The sequence below is a fragment of the Danio rerio genome, chromosome 5, assembly GCF_049306965.1.
Source record: "Danio rerio strain Tuebingen ecotype United States chromosome 5, GRCz12tu, whole genome shotgun sequence".
Lineage (NCBI taxonomy): Eukaryota > Metazoa > Chordata > Actinopteri > Cypriniformes > Danionidae > Danio > Danio rerio.
The window spans coordinates 1,833,254-1,852,500 of NC_133180.1; the positions used below are offsets into that span (position 1 = coordinate 1,833,254).

General features: G+C 35.8%; 2 protein-coding genes across 9 annotated transcripts in view; both read right to left on the minus strand.

Annotated features, from left to right (window-relative positions):
* The window catches only part of rabepk (Rab9 effector protein with kelch motifs), a 373,763-nt gene that overhangs the window by 178,654 nt on the left and 175,862 nt on the right, over positions 1-19,247 (minus strand). The window lies entirely within an intron of this gene.
* The window catches only part of golga2 (golgin A2), a 61,585-nt gene continuing 45,224 nt past the window's right edge, over positions 2,887-19,247 (minus strand). For 7 of the 8 annotated variants that reach the window (XM_005168083.6, XM_005168082.6, XM_009301121.5 and 4 more), the window contains 10 exons: positions 18,959-19,177; positions 18,517-18,630; positions 16,945-17,169; positions 14,065-14,164; positions 13,532-13,620; positions 11,722-11,896; positions 11,203-11,370; positions 8,880-8,986; positions 6,088-6,256; positions 2,887-5,797 (listed from right to left, as the gene is read on the minus strand). In XM_005168083.6, the coding sequence (XP_005168140.1) occupies positions 5,520-5,797; positions 6,088-6,256; positions 8,880-8,986; positions 11,203-11,370; positions 11,722-11,896; positions 13,532-13,620; positions 14,065-14,164; positions 16,945-17,169; positions 18,517-18,630; positions 18,959-19,177 (1,644 nt within the window). In that variant the 3' untranslated portion in view covers positions 2,887-5,519. The remainder of the gene's footprint in view (positions 5,798-6,087; positions 6,257-8,879; positions 8,987-11,202; positions 11,371-11,721; positions 11,897-13,531; positions 13,621-14,064; positions 14,165-16,944; positions 17,170-18,516; positions 18,631-18,958; positions 19,178-19,247) is intronic. The other variant, NM_001127334.1, reaches the window with a different exon arrangement.

Consider the following 19,247-nt stretch of genomic DNA (forward strand, 5'->3'; position numbering starts at 1 on the left):
TAAGTAAGCTGTACCTAATAAAGTGGCCGGTGAGTATATACCATGTATATATACAAAATTGTATAGAAAGTCTGACCTAAACGCATAAATCTGGCTGAGAAATCATGAGTACAGTCAAAATAGACATATTAACAGGCTAATTATGGAATAAACATGTAAATATCAAGCAATAATTATGAGGCTAAAACATTAGCATTATTACCCCTAATACAAACAGGATTAAGACATTCATTCTTTTTTTTTTTTTTTTTTTTTTTGGCTTAGTCCCTTTATTAATCAGGGGTAACCACAGGGGAATGAACCACCAACTTATCCAGAACATGTTCTACACAGCGGATGCTCTTTCAGCTGCAACCCAGTACTGGGAAACATTCATACTCACTCATACATAACAGTCAGTTTAGTTGATCAATTCCCCCCTATAGTGCATGTGTTTGGACTGTAGGGGAAACCGGAGTACCCGGAGGAAACCCACACCAACACGGGGAGAACATGCCCAGCCAGGACTCGAAGCAGCAACCTTCTTGCTGTGAAGCTACAGTGCTACACACTACGCCACTATGCGGCTTAAATTAAGGCATGCCAAGTCATAAATACAACGATGAACAAATTACACATGCATAATGTGCAAATATAACCAAGAAAGAAATATGATGGTGAATTATTCATAAATAAATGCAAATACAAGATTACAAAAACTCCATGACAGCATATTAGATCATGATTACAAAAACAAAAGGCCTTACTTGCAATATTTTTAAAGGTGGTTTAAAGTCACGTCATGTCAAAAAATGCTTTATAAACAAACAAAAGATTTAGGTCATTAGGTCTATTATGCACGCAATTAATAGTAACCCAATGTTGGGTCAAATATGGAGAAACCCCACCACTGGGTTAAAAACTTACATTTAAATTTAAGTGAGAAAATGTACATTATTTTTTTATGTCAGCACAATAGCCAAGTGGTTAGTGCACCGACATACATTTCAGTAGCACGTCAGGGCGTCCCGAGTTCGAACCCCAGCTCAATGATATTTTCCTACTCTAGCTCTCTCTCTCTCTCTCTCTCTCTCTCTCTCCAACTTCGCTTCCGGTCTCATTGCTGTCCTATCTAAATTGGCCAAAAATATATATTTTTAAAAATCTAAATATATTTTATAGCAATTTTTAAACAGAAATTCGACATGGCTAACATGTAAGAAGTGAGACTGCCTCGACCCAACTTCCACTCTAGATGGTGAATTGATGCTCATTTTCGAAAAGGGCTGACATGAGAAACAAGGGAATTCAACAGTTTGTTGTCTCTGCGTTGTTTGAGGTGACTACATCTCGACCAAATGGTACGAGTTGTAGAATAGGGATGGGTGTGGTGCACAGAGAACTAATTCAGCAATGGTGTTAAAACTGCATTAACATCGAAAGATAGAGAGAGAGAACAGCTGAGCCAACAGCCAAGGAGCAACTTCATTAACAACTAAAGGCAAGTCTAAAAGGCAACATCTAAAACACTATAAAGGTTTGAGTCTAAGCATGTTCGGGGATCAATCTGACTCTGGTTGTGTTTTTTGAGACGGCTATGCTGAATAAACATCTTCATTAAGATTTTCTTCGTCATCATTTTTTCTTACAAATAGTTATGATGCATGAATACATTTGAATTCGCAAAATTGTCATTCATAATAATTATTTAATAAAAAAATTTCAATTTTTGTCATAATTTGGACTTTTTTCAGAATATCAATGCACTTCCTAATTAATAATGAATGCATTTGAGTTAAATATGTAAATGTGATAGACTATGATATGCATATACTTCAAATGAAACGCTCTTAAAGGGACAGCACACTTGAAATTAAAAAAAAAAAAATCGTATGTAGAAGATATTTTGAAGAATGTTGACTACCATAGTTTTTGTTTTTCCCATTATGGAAGTCGATGGATATCATAAGAACATTCTTCAAAATAATGATTTAATAAAAAAAAACATTCAAATTTTGTCATAATTTTGACTTTTTTTCAGAATATCAATGCACCTCGTAATCATTAATAAATGCATTTGAGTTAAATATGCAAATGTGATAGATTATGATATGCATATACTTCAAATGAAACGCTCTTAAAGGGACAGTACACTCGAAATTCAAAAAAATCTTATGTTGAAGATATTTTGAAGAATGTTGACTACCATAGTTTTTGTTTTTCTCATTATGGAAGTCGATGGATATCATAACATTTTTCAAAATAATTATTTAATAAAAAACATTCAATTTTTGTCATGATTTACACTTTTTTTTAATCACACACTCTTAAAAATACCAACACTGGGTCAAATATTGACAACCCATCCTTATTTTAAGGGTGTTTAATTAACAAACATCGAATATTTTTATGCAATAATTATTATGAATGACGGTTTAATAAAACATGACGTCTTACTGTGCTGTATGAGGCAGAAATGTCTATCCATGTCTTTTCCTACTGAAACAGTTTCAGGGAAACTGGCAGCACAATCACCTCACAGCAAGACGGTCGCTGGTTCGAGCCTCAGCTGGGTCAGTTGGCGTTTCAGTGTGGAGTTTGCATGTTCTCCCTGTGTTGGCATGGGATGTATGTGTGTGAATGAGAGTGTATGGGTGTTTCCCAGTGATGGGAAGGGCATCCGCTGTGTGAAACATATGCTGGATAAGTTGGCGGTTCATTGCACTGTGGCGACCCCTGATGAATAAAGGGACTAAACTGAAAAGAAAATGAATGAATGAATGAATGAATGAATGAATGAAGAGTTTCAGGAAAACATTGTCATGTCCAGTATATACAGTATCCTCAAACACCACACAGGCTAATCATCCAGGAGAAGACAATAAACTAATTAATAAACAAATCCAATTTTGCTCAATCAGATTTATTTAGGAGGAAAAAAAAATCAAACTAGTCATTATTACTCCTTCATTCGCTGTGATCCAACATCAGTGGAAATTAAAACCCATTAGTGTGTAATCATCATCATCATCATCATCATCCCAAATAAATAAATTCTGCTTTAGTTCAGCTGTATAGTAAGAAAGCACACAAACCTGCCGTCCTCCAGCCTCCCCAGCATCATCCTTCAGTCAATATACAGTATAATACACAGATACACTATTTACACCTCTACATGAACACACTCACACACACACACACGCCTGACTGAAGCCCGCGCACCAAAGAAAGACCAATAACAGATGCCAATGCTAATAAAAGTGCTTTGGAGTACAGCCCAGTGAAATACCGCGGTACTGCAGACCGGATATACAGTATTCTTCAGATGTAAACAATCAACTCTCTTCCAGTCACAAACACTTTCCATGAAGCCAGAGCAGAATATCAATGCACTTCATAATTAATAATGAATGCATTTGGGAAAATATGTAAATGTGATAGACTATGATATGCATATACTTTAAATGAAACGCTCTTAAAGGGACAGTACACTCAAAATTCCAAAAATGTTAAGATATTTTGAAGAATGTTTGACTACCATAGTATTTGTTTTTCCTACTATGGAAGTGGATGAATATCATAATAACATTCTTCAAAATATCTTCTTTTGTGTTCAGCAGAAAAAAGAAATGCATTACAGTCTTTTTTTGGGTGAACTGTCTCTTTAAGCAATGCATTACACTCTTGTAAGCCAAGCATAACTCATCACTTATCATAACAAAAGGGTTTCTTCATAGAAAGTGTTCCTAAAATCACCGATAACCATAATGCGGTGAAGTGTCTGATGTTTAATGGAGATGAACTCAAGCTCTGCTCATGTAAGAGGAATTATACAAACCATTTTCTCTAATATATATATATTTATATACAGCTCGCATTCATTCTCATCATCCAATCACGACGCAGGAAACTCTCAGCTGACGAATACAGGCGTCATAGAGTTCGACACAAACAATAGGCAACATCTGAGGAAGAAAACACAAGGTGCTCGTGTGTCTGCAGGGAGGAACATAACGTCATTACACGTCTCCAAAAATAATAATGCTCAATGAAAACCAGCCTCAGCTCACATTAGACTCGCTTCTAACCTACAATGTGATCCATTAAACACTCAACTCAGCTGATTCAGAACTTTCTCAACACTGCCCTACATGCTTTCAAGCAAACAAACACTTGATCATGAACACTTATCATCGTCCTAGTCCAGAGCTGCTTCATCACGATGCCCTAGTTAGTGTGCCAGTTTATTACGTAACAAATTCATTCAGAGCGAACAAAGAGTTGATTCATACTGGAAGAAATTTGTTGATTCATACCGGAACAAATATTAGATTCAAACAGAAAAAAAGATTTGATCCAGACTGAACAAATATCTGAATCAGACCAAACCAATCATTTGATTCAGTTAAAAAAACAATTGAATTAGGCCAAAGAAAAAATTTGATTCAGACTGAACAAATATTTGATTCAGACAGGAAAAAATACTTGACTCAGACCAAATCAAACATTTGATTCAGACCAAAACAAATCATTTGATTCAGACCAAACCAGACACTTGATTTAGACCAAAACAAACAATTAAATTGGACTGAACAAACAATTGATTCAGACAAAACCAAACATTTGATTCAGACCAAAACAAATATTTGATTCAGAACAAAACAAACAATTGATTCAGACCAAACCAAATATTGGACTCAGACAAAACCAAACATTTGATTCAGACTAAAACAACCAATTGATTCAGACCAAACCAAATATTTGATTCATAAAAAAACAACCAATTGATTTGGACTGAACAAACAATTGATTCAGAACAAACCAAATATTTGATTCAGACAAAACCAAACATTTGATTCAGAATAAACCAAACATTTGATTCAGACCAAACCAAATATTTGATTCAGAACAAAACAAACAATTGATTCAGACCAAACCAAACATTTGATTCAGACTAAAATAACCAATTGATTCAGACCAAACCAAACATTTGATTCAGACTAAAATAACCAATTGATTCAGACCAAACTAAACATTTGATTCAGACCAAACCAAACATTTGCTCCAGACTAAAATAACCAATTGATTCAGACCAAACCAAACATTTGATTCAGACCAAACCAAACAATTGATTCAGACTGAACCAAATATCTGATTTATATCAAACAAACGACTGATTCAGACCATATAGACAATCAATTCAGACTGAACTAGTATTTGATTCAGACTATGCAAGAATATGATTCAAACCAAACAAATATTTGATCCAAATCAAACAAATGAATTGATTTAGACTGAATAAACAAACGTTTCAGACCGAATCAATGAATCTTACCGCTCTGAATCATCACTGATCTGTCAGGAAACTCTGTCTAATGCACTTAAAGTGAACTAATCTGCAAATCAGTCGAGAGCAGCAAGAGCTGGCATCCGTATGAATCGACACACAAACCAAACAGAGCTTCAGAAGTCCAGAATTCCTCTAGAAATCCAGAGAAACTGAGTGAAAACGCACGTCTGTGTCCCTAATAATGCTGGATTCAGACCACCAGGATCTTGACCTCGTCGTGCTCGTCGGGCCGGTAGAAGAACGGGATGCAGGGGTTTTCTCCGAGGAATGGAGCGGGTCTGGATTGAGGATTCTGGATCTCCTGGAGAAGCTGCATGATCTGGCGGGCTGTCCCGTCTTCTTGGGGTCTCAGGGACGGGCTGGAGATTGGGTCAGCTGCAGGCCGTTCTGAACTCTGGGATTGAATCTCTGCTGTGCTGGACTGAGGAGATGAAGACACGTCCATTGCTGTGCTCATGTCCAGAACAGCTGAAGGTAGAAAATAAAATCAACATTACAGGAAAGTCGAGACTTTAACAGGATTTGATGGATCACCACACTACTAGCTATGCTTTCATCCACCTATTTTGTTGCACACTTTTGAATATCACATAACATATGCTTAATGGACACAACAAGATGCACATCGATGGAGAAATGCATGTGCACAACTGATTAGGATAAACGTCTTAATCAATAAAGTTCAGATGATCTAAAAAGTGTTTATGCAGGCAAGAACTATGGCTTTTCTTGACTGAACGTGAATGGTGCTGCTGTACCTGGAGCGTCCACACCGCTGATCTCCATGCGTCTCTCTGCAGGATGGATCTGCTCCGCATTAGAGTTCAGCAGATCCCGGTTTCCCACAGCGCTCATATATCTGCTGTACCACTCGTTACGCTCGCCCACCAGACGCATCACCAGATCCTGCAGCTCCGCCAGCTTCGTCTAAACACAACACACACGACAGAACACACACTGTAAGAGGCTGAATTATCATAGCAGGGCTCGAAATTTGGTCGCATATGCACCCGAAATTTTATCTATGCGACCTCAAAATATATTTGTGCGACTAGTTTTTACTGCAAAATGTTCAGCACATGCGCAGATTCGGCAGACTTTCACGCAGAATGCATCTCTAAGCTCTTTGTCTGCACTTGGAACGGGAAACGCAGCGCTCAGGAATGGTTTAAAACAGTTGTCATGTCAACTTGCTGCAGTAAACAAAGCCAAGTCCGTAATGCTTGCCCCGCCTTCGCGCTCTTCTTATTGGCCCACCACTGCTCAAGCACTGAACACGAATGATTGGTTAATATCAGCTGTCAATCACTCAGCCAATGCCTTCTTGCTTGGGATGACAGAGAGAGCTGCTACTTATATATATATATATATATATATATATATATATTTATATATATATATTATAAATTTTTTTTTTCCTAGTTAGTTTGATTATAGTTAATTTCAAATGCAATAAATATGTTTGTATAAAACTTGTAGTAACGGTGCTTATAATTAGTGGGTGCAACTAAATTTTGGCTGATGCGTCTACATTTTTAGTTAGGAGCACCGGTGGTACCAAGCAAAAAGGTTAATTTCGAGCCCTGCATATGCATTTGTTTATATGACAAAACATGTCTTTTTGACTCAAGAAGGTCCATACTGACTCCAAAGGCAGATACTGATAAGATCAGTCCTGGTGTGTGGACTTTGGGGGTTTTACGATGTGGTCACATGTTGATTGGTCAGTTTGGGCTTTAGTCACATGGTCAAGAAAGATACAAAACAGGTGTAAAACTCTGCTCTGGCCTGTCTTTTCCTGATCTGCTCCTCTCATCCTCTGGAGCAGGGGTCACCAACCTTTTGGAAACTGAGAGCTACTTCTTGGGTACCGATTAATGTGAAGGGCTACCAGTAATTAAACAACACATTTTCTTAATTTACTTTTAATGATTTGTTATTATTAATAATTAATAATATTCTATCTATGTGAAGACATTGATCATGTTAATGATTTCTCACAGTAGTTGTCAACGATTTAACAAGTTAGATAAATATCAATATGCAACACTTCATTTGTCTGAAAGTGTTTTTAAAGTTTTTTTTAATATATAACTTAAAGTAATTTTCAAATTTACACCAATGCAAGTGTGATTTAAAAAGAATACCTATAAAAATATTAGATGCAGCTTACTCATATGTGGTGCTATGGTGAGCTATTTTTAGAACAGGCCAGCGGGCAACTCATGTGAACCTGGCTGGCTACCTGGTGCCCACGGGCACCATGTTGGTGACCCCTGAGTCTATCCTCTCTGACTCTACTGCAATCAGGCTAACTTCTGGGCCTGCTCTCTTCGTCCCTCTCTCTCCCTCTGTGTCTCTCCTTCTACCTCTGGTCACTTAATTTTATATTTAAGCTGGGTACAATTTATATCACATGTTTTATCATTTTATGTTTGATCATTTTATACACTCATTTTGTAATTAATTCAGTTTTAACCACAGCAAGTTATAGTCATTAAATCATCTCATTTTCAAGTATTTGTGAATTAATTTAACATCAACATTTAATTGTTCCATATTGCAATACAATACAATCACATAATATCAGCGCTCTCCCACATTTACAGCAATTAACACTGCACTTATTTACATTTTTGGTCTGAGATTGCAGAACAATGGTTTGACTAGAAATGTACAGTTTTTACCATCATGCTGATCACTTTCTAGTCGCTCAGCAGAACTACAGTTCGAACCGCTGTGGTTAAACCCATTCCTACAACACCAACACTCCTCATATAGGGCTGCACGACTATGAAATCTGGCTGGTACTTTAATGTCATTTACATATACTAATGTACGAAATTTCATAGCATGGGCTTGTTTCAATAAGAATAACCCTAAATAACGAGTAAATAAGCAATATGCACTGATGTCCTGACAGTATATTAAGGGCTTATGTGCTGTGTGATTTCCTATTTTAATTAGTATTGCTTGTGTGCAGCACTTTGGGCAATGCTGTGTTGTAAAAAAAATGTGCTATATAAATAAACTACTGCTATGAAATAATCGCAATTAGGACTATTTTGGAGCCCATACAGAAACTTATTAAATTCAACATAAACTTATAATCCCAGGAATGGCTTTATACTCAAGTGAAAGCACAAGTACTTGAGGAAATGTGTTTGTAACACACATTGTGCACAATGTTCTTAAAATGTGTTGTGAAAAATGTGATGAATCTAAAGCAGGGGTCACCAACCCTGTTCCTGGAGAGCTACCTGCCTGCAGAATTCAGCCCCAACCCTGATCAAACACACCTGAACCAATTAATAGTACCTAAAGCAGCACTTGATAATTACAAACAGGTGTGTTTGGTCAGGGTTGCAACTGAAATGTGCAGGCAGGTAGCTCTCAAGGAACAGGCTTGGTGACCCCTGATCTAAAGAGTGCTTCTGTGTTTGGCTTATGTCTCCCCCTTGTGTCTCTTAAAAAAAACTGCAGCAATCAAAGTCCTCTTGGTTAGATTTAAGAACAGTATTTAGAGAGTAATTTGATCATCTCTTCATACCTTCATCTCCTCCTTGTCTTTGGCCAGCATGTTAATGTACTGCTCCTTTTCAACGTGCTTTTGCTTCATGATGGCTCTCTGGTTCTGATACAGCGCGATGTATTCACCTACACCACAAACAGAAGCACATTCGATAAACAAATGACTGCTCGCAAATGTTTGCATCCGCCTGATGTGTGTGAGTGTCTTCTATGCATATTGATTGTTTCATAAACACACACACACATGCATGTACAGTTGAAGTCGAAATTATTAAACGGCCATTAAATTTGTTTTTCTTTTTCAAATTCTTCCCAAATGATGTTGAACAGATTCAGGAAATGTACACAGTATGTCTGATAATATTTGTTCTTCTGGAGAAAGTCTTATTTGTTTTAGTTCGGCTAGAATAAAAGCAGTTTTTAACTGTTTTAAAACCATTTTAAGGTCAGTATTATTAACCCCTTTAAGCAATATTAGTTTTGGATAGTCTCCAGAACAAACCACTGTTATACAATGACTTGCATAATTACCCTAACTTTACCCTAATAACCCTAGTGAAGCCTTTACATGTCACTGTAAGCTGTATAGAAGTGTCTTATAGAATATCTAGTGTAATAGTATCTGCTGTCATCATGGCAAAAATACAGAGAAAATAAATCAGTTATCAGAGATGAGTTATTAAAACTATTATGATTAAAAATGTGTTAAAGAAATCTGCTCTCCGTTAAACAGAAATTGGAAAAAAAAAACAGTGGGGCTAATAATTCAGGAGAGCTCATAATTCTGACTTCAACTGTGTATAGACTTAAATGTCTTTACATTGAAAATAATATAATATCTTTATTTTTGTAAGCCATGCATGACATACACACACACATACATATATACACGCACGTACACACACACATATATATATATATATATATATATATATATATATATATATATATATATATAAATATATATATATATATATATATATATATATATATATATATATATATATATATATATATATATATATATATATATATATATGTATATATGCACGCACGCACACACGCACGCACGCACACACACACACACACACTGTATATACAAAATAAATTATATTTAAATATAAGCATGTATGTAAATATTTTAGTTTTGTATATTTTTGTATTCTATGTACATGTGTGCACTTATATACGCAGTCGAACGCAAAATTCACAATTTTCTTCTTTTAAAAATATTTCCCAAGTGATCTTTAACAAAGTAAGGAAACTATTGACAGTGCTTCATATAATATTTTTGCAGTTTCTGGAGGAAGTATTTCCTTTAGTATGGATGGAATAAAAAATATATAACATTTCAAAAATGTAAAAACTTCAACACTAAACATTTATAATACTATATGTTTAAATAACAATGACTAATTAGCAAATTAAGTCAAGAAATGCCACATTTTGATTAGACTGTCTACAGAACAATCCAATGCCTTGCATAATTAACCTAGTTAAGCCTTTAAATTACACTTTAAGCTGAATAGCAGTATCTTGCAAAATATATATGTATATGTACAGACGTTTACATTATATAGAGGTGCTTATTCAATCACCAGCCACTTTATTAGGTACACCTCTCCGACTGCTTGTTAATGCAAATTTCTAATCAGCCAATCACATGGCAGCAACATTTAGGGATGCAGACATGGTCAAGACGATCTGCTGCAGTTCATAAAGCATGAACTATCTCAGACTGGTTTCTTGAACATGACGATGAGTTCACTGTACTTAAATGGCCTCCACAGTCACCAGAGCTCAATCCAATAGAGCAGCTTTGGGATGTGGTGGAACGGGAGATTGGCATCATGGATGTGCAGCCGACAAATCTGCAGCAACTGTGTGATGCTATCATGTCAATATGGAGCAAAATCTCTGAGGAATATTTCCAGTAGCTTGTTGAATCTCTGCCATGAAGGATTGAGGCAGATCTGAAGGCAAAAGGGATCCAACCTGCTACAAGTAAGGTGTGCCTAATAAAGTGGCCGGTAAGTGTATATGGTTATATTTGTTTTTAATATTCGTTTTGTGTTTATTTTGCTTTCTGTATTTGCTTATATCCGTTTCCCTATTCGAGTATCTAACCCTGACATTGTTTTCAATATCTAATATTCCATATTTGCTTCTGCTTGCGAAGCACTTTGAGTGGCATTTTATGCAAGTGCTATTCAAATAAAAATGCATTATCATTATTAATAATAATAATAATAATAATAATAATAATGATATTGAAAAGTGCAAGATCTCTAAAGCAGCACTCATGTTATGTCCTGCTGTTGTGATGTGCATCAGCGTCTCACCGATAGTGTCAGTTTCTCCGGAGAGCTGAATGCAGCGGTGCTCCAGCTCCTCCAGACGCTCCTTCAGATCTGCTTTCTCCTGCATCAGTTTAGTGAATCTCTCCTGCAGCTTCTCCATCGCCACTCGCAGAGCCTCGTGCACCTCCACCGGGACGCCCTCGGAGCCGTCTGCACAGGGAAATCAGCTAATAAATCCATGCATTTACTAAAACAGCTGCAACATTTGACATGTAGAGAAGTTTTTGTAACCGATTTACTACTACTGTTGCAACAAAAGTCAAACAGTTCATTAACATTAATTGAAATGCATTCACTAAAACAACTAAACTCGCGACATTTGACAGGTGGAGAGGTTTACTGAACTTGTTTACCAACACTTTTTCTTTGCTCCGTTGCAGATTCTCCAGAAAAATGCAAAGTATAGTTGAGTAATAATAATAATTTAGCAGCAAGTTGAGCGCTATTGTCATTCCAGGACATGTGTGGATAAACTGGAATGAAACGTGGTTGAATATGCACCTGTCTCTGCACACGTGCTGTGAGGTTCGTGATGATGATGATGATGGTGATCGTGGCTCAGGGCCGTCAGCTGCTGCCGGGTGTCTTGATGAATTCTCCTCTCCTCCTCCAACCGGCGGCTCATTTCATCTCGCTCCGCCTCCACACGCGACAACACAGAGTGGATAAACTCCTTCTGCAGCCATCAGAGAAAGAGGAGGAAGAGTTTACCTAATAACTGCTGATGAGCAGGTTTTTACAGCTCCATATCACTCCGCTGAATGATTAGAGTTATTTCACAGCTACAACAGTCAGAAATCACAGCAGAACACAACAGAAGGCTTTAGAGGAGATGTGGAGGACACTAGTGCTACACACAGGAGACGCTTGAAGAGGACAAACACCTGACTAATACACTCTCAACATACAACATCTCAACAGTGGATATACAGCAGTGCTGGAGAGCAATAATGCAAAGCGGACCGATAAATCATTGGAAAATGATGCCCACAATCAATTATTCCTTAATGAATAAAACCACTCAAACAGATTTAATGGTATCAGCAGAAGAGAAGTCCTTTTAGAGGTCAATTATGTCTTTTTCCTTTGAAACCTTTATTATTAAATGATATATTATTTGACTTAAAATAAATCCATTATATTATATTGAATAAATATTAATAATAATTATTATTATTATTTAATGAATGCTAAAAACACTGCTATTTTTAACTATAAAAGCATTAACTAAGCCACTCTAAATATGGAAGGTAATTAATATTAATTCATGTTTAATTTGTTTGGGAATAATACAACACAAATACATTAAACTGAACTAACAGACATCCATGCATTTACCATAATGCATGTAGTAGAAATTACAAAAATAAAAACTACAAGTGATAATAATTACAAGTGATGATAATAATAATAATGATACCAATAATAATACTAATAATAATACCAATAACACCAATAATAATACTAATTATAATACCAATAACACCAATAATAATAATAATAATAATACCAATAACACCAATAATAATAATAATAATAATAATAATAATACCAATACTAATAATATTAATACCAATAATAATGATAATAATAATAATAATAATAATAATAATAATAATAATAATAATAATAATACCAATAACACCAATAATAATAATATTAATACCAATAATAATAATAATAATAATAATAATAATAATAGTTAATAATAATAATAATACCAATAATAATAATAATAATAATAACAATAATAATAAAAAATAATACCAATAACAACAATAATAATAACAATAATAACAATAATAATTATTATTTTTATTTTTTATTATTATTATTATTATTTAATGAGTGATTAAAACACTGCCATTTATAACTATAATAGTATTAATAATTAATGTTTTATTTGTTTGGGACAGATACAATAAAAATGGATTAAACTGAAATAACAGCCCCCCCCCCATGCATGTATCATAATGCTTGGCTTGTAGCATATATAATTACAAAAATAAAAACAAGTGGTACACAAATTTATAAAACAAGTTCACTAGACATGACTACAAGTTTGATAATCTATCAACAAATGTATAGAGTTTTTTAATGATTATAATTCACACTGTATTTTATTTATTCTGTAAATGCAGATATATTAGCAGAAAATTAGTCATTTTTTAGAGGTGTATTCCCTCTCTTCTGCTCTTTCTTCTTTTCCGAACTCACAGAAAGTGACTATAAATCAATTGGCTGCCAAATCTACCAAATGTTACACAATTCGGTCTGTTTCGGTCTGTTTTGCTCGTGTTAATGAACTCACCATCTCTTCTCTGCTCTCAAAGTCTTCAGGTATGGCAATCTGTGATTTCTGGAAGCTCTCAGGGAGTGTCTGACTCTCCAGCCCATCACCTGAACACATCAGCAGGGGGAAAATCAGTGCAAAATAGGCATGGGACGATAACCAGCCGCAAAAAAATTCTGTTATATCAGCGGAAAAGCTAAATCACTCTACATCAAGAGCTGCTGGTCAGCCCATGATTCAGTAAACATCTGTAAGACAAATCTCCAATAAACCATCATCCAGCATGCTGTAGAGCTGAACAGTGCTGTGACTTTACTTTATTTCCACAGAACAGTAAGATCTCCAAAGACGCCTGTTCAAGATGTACAGAAATCTGTGTTTCTGAAGCTAATGAAGACAGCAGAAGTCAATCATTTATCTTAATTATTTAGTCTCACATGTTTACTGTTACAAAATGTGTCTTAAGATAAAATATATTGTGTTCAATGGGGGAAAAGAGTGTAAAAATCAAGCTAAGAGAGCGTAAAATCAGGGTAAATCTGCAGTCTCACCTTCATCTCGGTGTGATGTGTTCATGATGGATCCGTTCAGCAGCTCCTGCACCTCCGTTTTCAGCTCCTCGTTGTCTCGGACCAGACGGCTCAGCTTCTCCTGCAGGGGGAAGCAATGATTTACAGTGTGATTTATAGCATCTTAAAGTCTAATGGCCTTTATTTTAGCGATCTAAACACATGGTCTTAAAGCAAAAAGAGCAAGTGCACTTAGGAGTCTGAATAAGAACTAAAATTTCACAAAGACGAAACGCAATGAACGCGGTGGCTTTTGGAGGCGTGAGATGAGAGAGCAGACAGATGCTCAAGACAGTTCTGGAGGGAATAATAATAGAAGAATAATACTGAAGCACTGTGATGACGGACTGACGGAGAGCTGAGGCCTTTTACCATCAGCAGAACATTTCAGATCTGCAACACTGGAAAGCTCCAATCACACATTTATATTGTCACAAGATCACTTATAACAACATTACATGGCGATTTTAGTGCATATAAAGGAATCTGTTCACTAAATGAGGTTCAATCATAGTTTGAGCATTGTTTATTTAAAATATAAATTGTATCCTATTGAGTTGTGTACATAAAAAAATCAAATTATGTGCATCTTGGCATTTTCATCTAGCATTTTTTATGCGATAATCTAAAATTCATTAAAATAGATGGATGGACACATATGCTGTAAACAAATATAAGCAATAAGCAATAACAAAATAAGCAATTTTCCAAGTTTTATGATTCATGTTTTGTTTTTTTTCCTTTATTTCTGCTTCTGAATTGCATTATGGGAACTTGACCTTCCTTCCAAATTCTTTTAATCTTGAAAAGTGTGAAAAAGTGACGTTTCTCCACCTTTAGTCAGGGTTTCTGCAGATTTCATAATGTCAAATTTAAGACCTTTTTAAGACCATTAAGTATTAAATTTAAGACCTATATCACAATATCAAAAACACGCCAGAAAACACGCAAAATCACAAAATTTGTGATAAATAAAATGATTTAAATTGAACAGTAAAGACAGGTTAGATGCACAATTGAACTACAGAAAAAAACATCTTAAGGCTGATTTATACTTTCGTCTGGCGCCACATTGCGCACCTCACAAAACAGACGAAGCTTTTATACTTGACGGGTTCGCCGTTGTGATGTTCTTTAAAAGACAGGGGGCGATCAAAAGAAACCCACCGTAAAGTCAGATGGATAAACAGAGAAGTGGTAAGTTTCCAAAACTACATCATATCATTAACATTGTTTAAGATTTTAAAGCTAATCATTTTTATAATTTATTAAAATTATTATTATAAAGTTTTAGAACCATTCAAGATTTTTTAAAATCAAAATTTGATGCAGAACTCGCTTTTGTTCATATCTCGAACAGTTCTACCTATTGTAGCGAGTATACCGATGTCACATCGCCCTGGTCCAGAATTCACCACAGCTGGCACCAAATTAACCTGGATCAGTCACAGCTGGAGCTCATCAGAGGCAGCACATATAAGCAAACCCCGCACATAAAGAAGACGAGCTTCATTTCTCTACATGACTCCCTGCGCTAACACTTGTGTCTCTCTCTGTCTCTTTTACACAGCAGATTCCAGCAGCTGACCGATCCAACACCAGAACTCTCACTCAACCTCACCTTCTCCCCGGAGCACCAGAGCACCTACCCCTAGAAGAGCACCGTATCCATCTTGTTTCACTTGTAAACACTGTAAATAAATCACCCTCCGGGGACCTGTTTGTAACACAACACCTTTGTGTATGTGTTTTCCCTCTGCCTCGCTACACTATTAAAGTTAAATATCAATGACAGGAGAAAATGGGTTGCTCTACAATTATGTTTTTTAATATGGCAAGAATAAATGCAAAAAAACTTACTAAAAATACTGACTTTTTTCCCACACAGCAATTCACACATTACTGTGAGACTAGTTTCTAGTTATAGTTGGTATGGTCAGCAGTACTCGTTCAGTGTTTAAAAACAGACCTTAGTCAAAATGATTTCTAAGTTACTCAGTTTACAGCACGTTAATATCACTACACTATTGAAAGGTCCGCTGTAAATGCTGCTCTCTGTGTGTAAACACGAGAACACTAAGCAAACTTTTGCCGACCGTCGTGTTGAATTTTCGCCGCATTTTGTGACAGGATGGTTTACACACACACGGCTTTCTGATCTACCGAGTGCATCTGAGTTACAGAGAAATGCAGAGGCTTTTTTCTCTTATACGACGTGCGGTATCAAACATTTCACCATCATTAAACACACTGTCTTTCTCCCCTGCCTGTGTGTGTGTTTGTTTTTCCTCGGTCAGCAGCACGTGCACAAATAGCAACTCCCATTTTTATTCAAACCCTGCCCATTTTCCCTCCCCCGACACTCCCACCCAATCAGAGCTAGACACACCCACTTTCCAGACTTTTTCCAAACTAGAGGTGTGAAAACACCCTGCAGAAACGGGGGCTTTCATGGCCCTTTTAGACCTAGAACAGCGAACTTAATACTATTTAAGGCCTAAAATTTAGATTTTTAAATTTTAGACTTTCAGAATTTCTAAGGCCCCGCGGAAACCCTGTTTAATAGTGTGCAGTGCTATATTGTCTGGGTTGGTGTTGCATGTTACGCTGCAATCAGCTAGTAATAAACTGCGGCATACTTTCTTGTTACTTTACAGACTTATTTCTCTAGTTATTACTTGTTATGCATTATTTCAGACGACTAAAATGTCAATGGAAGTCAATTTGTTAAACTTTAGAGTAGACTTTTCTACTTCAAAAAGTTGACAGAGCAGAGATCAACATCCAATAATGCAATTCACCACCAGCGGTTCATTAACAGATATTTTCACAGTGTAGCTAGTGCAGTATGGGTTGGTGTACCTGCACCTCCTGCAGCTGCATGTGGCTCTGCTCCAGCTGCACTTTGCCCTGCACCTCGTCGTGCTGCAGCCGGTCCATCAGCTGCGTCTGCTGCAGGAACTGCTTCTGCAGATGCTCTCGCTCCGCCAGCAGCTGCTGATATCCAGCGCTGTACTGCTGCAGATGAGCCAGATACTGATCCCGCTGCTCCTGCACTGACGTCAGTTCAGACGAGCTCTCCAGCAGCTGACGGAATAAAACACATCAACATTTATAATCAGGGACAGACAGAATCTGCAGGCGTTTTGTGCCATTTCTGCACAATGGTTTATTGTGGGTTTGTTGTTTACATGAAGAAATCTGTGTTACAAATTAAACACAAATTCTATTAAACAATTATATTTTGAATTTAAATATTTTTTGTCTTGCGTTTACATTCATTTTACATTTAAATAGGCAAAATTACAAGTTTCAGTATTTTAAATGTGATTAATCGCGATTAATTTTTTAAAAATGGTGCGATTAATTAGTTAATGTTTTTTAATCGATTGACAGCACTAATATTTACTTCATTATTCTGTTATAATATTTTTTGTTATTTTATATATTATTTATATTTTCTATTTTATGTTTTTTTTAACATTCATTCCTTCATTGCATTTATTTTCATTATTATTCTCATGTATTCTCATTAATACTTAAAGGTCCTGTGGTTCCCTGTTATAAACCCTGAACGCAGACAATTTTGTTTAAAAAAATAAAAATAATAATAATAATAAAATGCAGCAGATTGATGCTGAATGACTTTGGGAGTATAGTAACAAAAATAATAATTTCAATTTTATTCAATGTTTACATTGCAAATCTAAATAGATCAACTTGTTTGGTAAACAAAGAAAGTCTCTCATATAATACATCTACTTAAAGAAATTACTTAAAAACTGTATTGTACATAAATCATCATATAACATTTGCATATTAGTTAACATTAGTGAACTTAATATAAAAACTGAATAAATAGACATTTACACATCTACATAAGTAAATACATGTACTCTATTAGATAAATAGAGAAATGATGGGCTAAAAAATGTTTGTATTTCACAGATATAAAAGGTGTAGATATTGTCAGACATGTACATATATTTAACCTGTGTTCTGTCAATGAATGAAAACGGTGTAGAGCATCAAAATAACTAGGACAAAAAGAAAAACAGGCAAATTCCTAAAGTTATACAAAGATTATCTTTATTAAAACATTTTATTTTATTAGATTTGATTTGTTTAAATATGCAAGCATGAATTACTTATTCTTTTATTAAATTTATTTAAAATTTAGTTGTATATTATTTTATATTATGTTATTTAAATTAAACTATATTTTATATTTACTTCATTATTCTGTTATACTATTTTTTGTAATTTTATATATTATTTATATTTTCTATTTTATGTTTTTTTTAACATTCATTCCTTCATTGCATTTATTTTCATTAGTATTCTCATGTATTCTCATTAATACTTAAAGGTCCTGTGGTACCCTGTTATAAACCCTGAACGCACATAGACACACACGCACGCACACAGACAGACCTGCTCTTTGGCGTTGTGCAGATCCTCCTGCAGCTGACCCATCTTGCGGGCGATCTCCTTCTTCACGTGCTGCTCGGACTGCAGAGCGCTGGTCAGCTCCATGTTCTCATTGGTCTGGAAAAGGTCAGAGGTCACATTAACAGGGTTTCTGCAGGTTTATGAACCTAAACTAAAATGACAGCGTCAGTGTCATCTGAACTTTTCCTTCAAAATGTTTTTCTCTGCCTCCTATGTTTATGTTCAGTTATTTTCCTTTAAAAGTAATAAAATGAAAGCATTCGCTGCCATAAAAGTGAAATTACTAAACCTTCTGCTCTCATTTAAGGTCTTAATTGACTGAAAAGTGCTTTAAAACTTTAAGACCGTATGCTAATTCACAGAAAGTCATGACATTCAATAAGGTTTCCCCAAATTTTCACATGATTGTACGTCTAGCGCTCACCAGTTTGACGAAGCCGTTCTGCAGCTCGGCCAGCTGGTCTTTGAGCTCTCGGTTCTGGGTCAGCGCTCTGCTGATGGTGGCTTTATCGCTCTGAACGTCCTCCAGAATCCGCAGGCGATCCTGAGCGTCTTCAGAGGCACGTTCAGCCTGTCGCTCTAGCTCCTGCAGCTTCACTTCCTGTTCCTGCACCAGACGGCTCAGCTGCTCGTTGTCCCGCACCTGCAGCACAAACACACACACACACACACAGTCAAAACTATTGACCCTCCTGTTCATTTATCTTCCTTCT